Here is a 6000-nt window from a genome sequence, read left to right on the forward strand (position 1 = left end):
GAAAACAAAGCTCAGAAAGTTTTGATCGACACAGCTAATGAGGGGCAAAGCTGAAATTTGACCAGATGGCTTGACTTTTACTATGGTTCATGTAAGCCTCCCCAAACTCCACGTGTTTTCTCGTCTCAGACAAGCCCGCGTTAAACTTGCTCAGATAAGAGAGCGCTCATGAATGCGTATTGAATTCAGCACATTGAGAAATATCTATGGTCTTTTTCTCAGAGTCATAATTTTAAAATGTAAGGTGTCTTCTGTCATCGGGGTTTTCTGTTCCTTCCTTTAGTGTGTGGCAAAATGGTGAACAGGATGGATAAGCTTTCGTGTTCTGAGCAAATTACTGAACGTGTAACCAAACCCAGTGAAGAACACAGCCAGGGGTCCAGACCCAGAGGGGAGGTAGCAGGGGGTCACACATGGGAATCTCTGCCTTTCTCAGCACCTGTGTTCCGCCTTGGGGTCGTTGTGGACCCCATTTCAGGCAAATCCAGGAGCTGCTGTCATTCAAAGTGGTGTAGTGGTTTCAGTCGAGGAAGCTCTTGAAAATGTTTTCTAGGAGTACTAATGAAGTGGCGAGCGTCATGGATGATGAAATGGAGGAGATGGAAATAAGGACATCGCTGTCACAGGGTCACCAGCTGTTACTTACCTTTAAAAACATTTGTACACTTGCAGTGCATGAAATTCATTTATAGACGTAAACATATGACTTACATAGAAGTCTTGGGGAAATGGGTATTGTTTTTTAGAGACATGGTGGGAAAGAGGGCAAGGGTTTTAAATAGAGCCCAAATTCTAGAAAGTGATGAATGCCCAACCAAGGAATTGAGACTGTAATCCAGGAGTCTGCGAACTGTGGCTTACAGGCCAAATTTGGCCCACTGCTTGCTTTGTAAATAAAGTTTTATTGGGACCCAGACACACCCATTTGTCCCGGTATTGTCTGTGGGTGGTTTTTTTTTTCCACTGTAAGGGTAGATCTGAGTCATTTCAAGAGACCCACAGAGCCCTTTAAATTTATACTCTCTTACAGAAAAACGTGGGTGCATTCTATGATAGGCCATATTGGAGGTTCCTGACCAGGGGAGAGCTGTGATGGAAGGAAGCTGTGAGAATCTCAGTCTGGCAGGAGGATGCGGGATGGGCTGGAGCAGGGAGAGGTAAGTGTCATCAGATATAATGCTACCAGAGCCCTAATGAAGGTGGGCGCAATAAATACGGGGAGACAAGGACAGAGTTGTGCCAGGGAAAAACAGAACCTGACATCCGGTTAGATAAAAGCAGAACAGAAATGCAAATTCAAGGCTACTTTTGAAGCTGGGTGCTCAGGTTACCAGCTGCCTGGTTACCGACAGCTGGGACAGGAGCAGCCAGCCTGGGGTGAGCGGCTGACTTTGGTTTTAGATACTCGGCTCCCACAAGTGTGTGAACCGCCTGCCGATGGCTGGAGATGCGCGGCTGGAGCTGGGCTGCATTCACTGCAGTGCCCCTGGTAATGGTATGCTGCAGTGATCGAGTAAGGTTTGAACCAGTTACATACATCTGATAGAAACAGTGATGAAGAGTGGCCAGGACAGCTCTCCAAAGAGGCGGGCCCTTCCTAATGTCACATGAGTAACTTTCCAGTGGGGGCGGCTAGAGTGCGGCCTGCTGGCTCCAAGAGCCACAGGTGTGTTGTGCTCTGGTGACTGTCTTCTCCCCTGCTGTCTCCTCCCTCAGCACGATGTCTTCAGCCCAGTGGACTTCAGGCACGTGGAGCAGATGTGTTCCTGTTTATGGACTGTAGATGCTACAGGGTTCCAAGCCCGCTCATGGCTCACTTTGGCTTAACACAGAGCAGCGCCTACCTCGGCTCTGGTAGGCTCTCCTGTTTCACCGGGATTTCCCACTTCGATACCCATCGCTTCCAGGCAGGTGCCAATGTTTCTGTTTCTCCTTCCTTTGCTGGTGGAACACGTTCTTCCTAGCTTGGCACCCAGACTTGAGAAGGGACCTGTTCTTCCCACACATACTCCCCCCGCCTGCCGATTCTGTCTGAGCAGTTTGCATGGAGTGTCCTCAGAATTTTCCAGAACATTCTTGGGCTCCTGGGGCTCAGACCTCTCCGCAGTTGCTACTGCTTTGTTTTTTTCATGAACTCTCTCCTTTCTGCTGCTTCTTCAAACTTTCCTGAATCCAGCTCCCCCCAAATGCACTTTCACTCTCCTCTCTCTCCCTCTCGTTTGCCCTGATAGTCCCTTTGTATCGCGCCTGAACCCCATCTAGTTCCTCCTGCCCCACTCATGGGTTACCTCACTCCTCTTCTCCAGATAAACTTGTGCAAAAATGTACACAAATATCTGTAAGTGGTAACAGAGCTACCATCTATTTAATTGCTGGCTGGTCCCCTGGACGGACAGGAGTGGAGAGTGAGACTAGTAATTGATCAGGCAGTATTTCCACTCCTGAAAGGGAGACTGTAATCACAGGACTAACTTCAGAAAAGTTGCTTTATTATTAAAGAAATAAAAGGTGGTCTTGTGTTTCATTAAAACGATTGTCAATCTTTTCCTCCTGATTAGTAAGTGTAAAGTTAATTACTATATATTTTTCCTGTCACTCCTTTGTGACATGCTTTTAGGTGGCCTGACAGCTGGCATGCTCTGGGGAGGTGACAGGTATAGCCTTATACCATTTCTTTAGCCAGACACGCAAGCTGTTTTACCTCTGACCTTTGTGCATTCACCCTTGACTTCATCAAGTCGCAGGCCTAGGCTTTCCTGCCCTGGTTTCTCTTCACATCCGAAATGTATCGACAAGTCAATTCTATTGTTAAGAACAGACCAAGTTCACAGACTGGCTATAAAAAATGGAAGAAATGAATTATTTTCACAACAAGAGGGTTGACATCAAACCAGCCCGCTCCTTAAGGCTTGTGTTTCCAAGCTGCCTCTTATGAAAAGCCTTTTGTGTGCTAGGGAGGCTGATTCTGCTTGCTTAATCTTCAATAGCTTTTAGCAAAAATTAATTTACTAAAACATGAAAAAATACTACAACAAAATTTTTAAAGATCACTCCCCTACTGAGGTACAAATAAGAAATGCATGCAAACTATGTTTAAATATTTTTCCTCTCTTTAAAAATTGACTTAAAATGTCAGGATATGTTCTTTTGAAGACAAAGACTGGAACGGAATACGGAAAATTTTAGAAAATCTTTCTCTATTAAATTCGAAGTGGGGGCGCCTGGGTGGCTCAGTGGGTTAAAGCCTCTGCCTTCGGCTCAGGTCATGATCCCAGGGTCCTGGGATCAAGCCCCACGTCGGGCTCTCTGCTTGGCAGGGAGCCTGCTTCCTCCTCTCTCTCTGCCTTTCTGCCTACTTGTGATCTCTAGCTGTCAAATAAATAAATAAAAATCTTAAAAAAAAATTCGAAGTGGTAGGAATGCAAGGGTTTTATTTGGCTTTTGATTATTACTTGGGAGTTAAAAAACTAACGAAAGAGTAAGAGTGAGAGCTGTGTTTGGACGAGAGCATAAAACCTGCCTCTGAGGTTGTATTTCTGTTTCAGCAGATGACTGTACGCTAAGTACCGAGGGTGTTCGTGCTGCCCGGTGGTGCCGAGTGATGCTACGCAGCTGGGCACAGAGCTGCTGGATCATGACGCATCCGGCCCTGACAGTCCTCTAGTGACACAGGTTAATTTCTAAGTCCTTCGACTAAAAGGATTTCCCAGAGGCGGTAAGGAGACACAGGCAAGCCGGCGCAGGTCACTGTCCCCATCCGCTCCTGTAACCACGGAGCGTCCCCCCGCGGGCCAGCGGGCTCTGCGGCTCTCCCTCCTCGGGGAGCGGGGGGGGGCCTTGCTCCGGGAGCCGCGGGCAGTCACGGGGCCGCGCACCACGCCAGACCCTGCACACCTGGCCCACCGGCCGCCCGGGACCGCGGAGGGTCTGGGCCTCATGCTCAGGCCGGCGGGGAAAGGAAGAGCCTGGGACCGCTGCCGCTCTGATGTTCCCGAGTTTCTCCTCTGAGGGGCGGGACCTCAGGGGCGGAGTCAGAGCGAGGGGCGGGGATAGGGGCGGAGGTAGAAGTTGGGTGGGCGGGGAGATATCTGGGGGGCGGGGTGAAGGGCGGGGAGAGAGGAGGGGCGGTGGGGGGGGGCGGGGAGAGGGCGGGAAGAGGGCGGGGTTGGCGTGTGGAGCGGGGCAATAGGTAGAGCGAAGACAGGGAGAAGGCAGAGTCGGAGTCGGGGCGAGGGCGGAGAGGTGGGTGAGGCAGAGCAAAGGGTGGAGCGAGGACAGAGCCAAGGACGAAGGACTGGCGAGACTGGGGGCGCAAGGTGGGCCGTAGGGAAGAGTAGGGGGCTACGGCGGAGTCGGGGCACGGAGAAAGTCGAGGGTGGGGGCGGAGCCAGAGCGAAGGCGGGGCGAAGGGCGCTGGGGGCGGGATCGGGGTGTGAGGCGCGGTCAAAGTTGGGGCGGGAGAAGGGTGGGGCGAGGGGCGGGGCGGACTTGGGGGCGGGGTCTGCGCTAACGGTCGCGCGGCGGGCTGCGGAGAGGCTGTGGAGCGCGAGGCCGGGCGGGCGCGGGGAACGGCGGCTGAGGTGACTGCCCGGCCCGGCGCGTTCTCTGAGGCGCGGGCGCGCGACGGGTCCTGTGGCGCTGGCGGTGCGGGTCGAGTTGGGAAGCCGGTCACGCGGCTGTTCTTTCCCTTGCCGTGACGGGGCGCGGCGTCCCCAAGTGGGGTTCGCCCCGGGGCGCGGGGACGCCCGGCTCCGCGGGGGCGGGCCACGAGGGCCGTGGCCGGCGGGGCCGGTGTGAGGCAGGGACCGCCGCGGTCGAGCGCACGGAGGCGGCTCCCGGCAGAGCGGCGGACGCCGGGCGGTGCTCCCCGCGGGCAGAGCAGGGCTGGGCCGGGAGCCGAGGAGCGCGCCCTGGTGCGTAGCTGCGGGGGAGGGACCCGCGAGGGGTGGGGGCGTCGGTGCCGGGAGCGCGCTCGGCCTTGGTCCGCTGCCGCCGCCGGCCCGGGGAGCATCCGCGGGTGTGGGCCGCGGGCGGGGCGCCGGGTTAGAGCCGGCAGCCGCGCGCGTCTCGTCCTCGCGCTCCCCGGCCCCAGCGCCGGGCTGTTGGGGACGGCACACCCCGCCACACGCCTGGTTCCTGCGATTGTTGGAGATGCTCCTTCGGGGGAGTGAGCCGCGTCTCTGTCCGGTGCTGTCTACACCCGGGGTGCTCGAGCTTGCCGCCCGGGACCGAGTCGCGCACTCCCAGCGCAGCCGCGGACGCCCCGGGGGTGCCCTTTAACGGTGCGAGGAGGACGCCCGGAGCGGGGTGAGGGGGCTCGGAGACCCAGAGCGCGGGCGCGGCGCCCCCTCAGAGCCCTCCCGCGGCGCCGCCATCGCGTGACGTCGTCCGGGCTGTGCGTGACGGAAATGGTCCGTGTGCGGGTTTGGAGGAGCCGGCAGTTCACGGCCTGGAACCCCGACAGGGGCCGTACCGAGGGCTGGCCGCCGTGTGATGCTTCCGTGTCGCCCCTGTGGTGTCGAGCGCCTTCCGTGCACGAGACAGCCCCGACGGGCGCCCGGGGACCCTCTGAGCCCGCCTCCGCGCTGCTCCGGACGCGGCTTCAGATCGCGGCCATCCCCGCGCGCGGCGTAACCCGAGACGAGCGTGGCTGTTGTTGCTGTTCTAGTTTGTTTGACGGAGCGAGTGGGCGCAGGCACGGGGAGCGGCGGGCGTGGCGAGAGCGGGGAGCGCGCTCCCGGCGGAGCAGGGGACTGATGGGGGCGCGTTCCGGGACCCTGGGATCCTGACTCGAGCGGGAGGCTGGAGCTTAACTGACCGAGCCACCCAGGCGCCCCTGTATTTCTTTTCTTGTTGTTGTTTGTTTTTGTTTTTTCTTATGATTTACCCATTTGAGAGACGGAGAGGGCACGTGCGCTCCAGCAGGGGCCGGGGTGGAGGAGGAAGGAACGAGAGCGCCCCAAGCCGACTCCCCACTGAGCACTCGTCGGAGCCACCCAG

The 6000-nt window shown here is 56.5% G+C and overlaps 2 protein-coding genes across 6 annotated transcripts in view; one reads left to right on the top strand and one right to left on the bottom strand.

Moving 5' to 3' along the window:
• LOC132027124 (basic proline-rich protein-like) overlaps positions 1-5375 on the bottom strand; it is a 29517-nt gene extending 24142 nt beyond the window's left edge. Inside the window, exons 1-2 of the mRNA XM_059415901.1 lie at positions 5326-5375; positions 4346-5274 (exon numbers count right to left, since the gene is read on the bottom strand). Coding sequence (XP_059271884.1) covers positions 4346-5274; positions 5326-5375 — 979 coding nt within the window. The remainder of the gene's footprint in view (positions 1-4345; positions 5275-5325) is intronic.
• Positions 4213-6000, top strand: part of MEIOB (meiosis specific with OB-fold) — a 29034-nt gene continuing 27246 nt past the window's right edge. For 3 of the 5 annotated variants that reach the window (XM_059415999.1, XM_059416002.1, XM_059416001.1), the window contains exon 1: positions 4505-4580. The gene's annotated coding sequence lies outside the window, so the exon portion shown is untranslated. Of the gene's footprint in view, positions 4317-4504; positions 4581-6000 lie in introns of those variants that run through there. The other 2 variants (XM_059416004.1, XM_059416003.1) reach the window with 2 other exon arrangements.

This window comes from Mustela nigripes, chromosome 11 (assembly GCF_022355385.1).
Source record: "Mustela nigripes isolate SB6536 chromosome 11, MUSNIG.SB6536, whole genome shotgun sequence".
Classification (NCBI taxonomy): Eukaryota; Metazoa; Chordata; class Mammalia; order Carnivora; family Mustelidae; genus Mustela; species Mustela nigripes.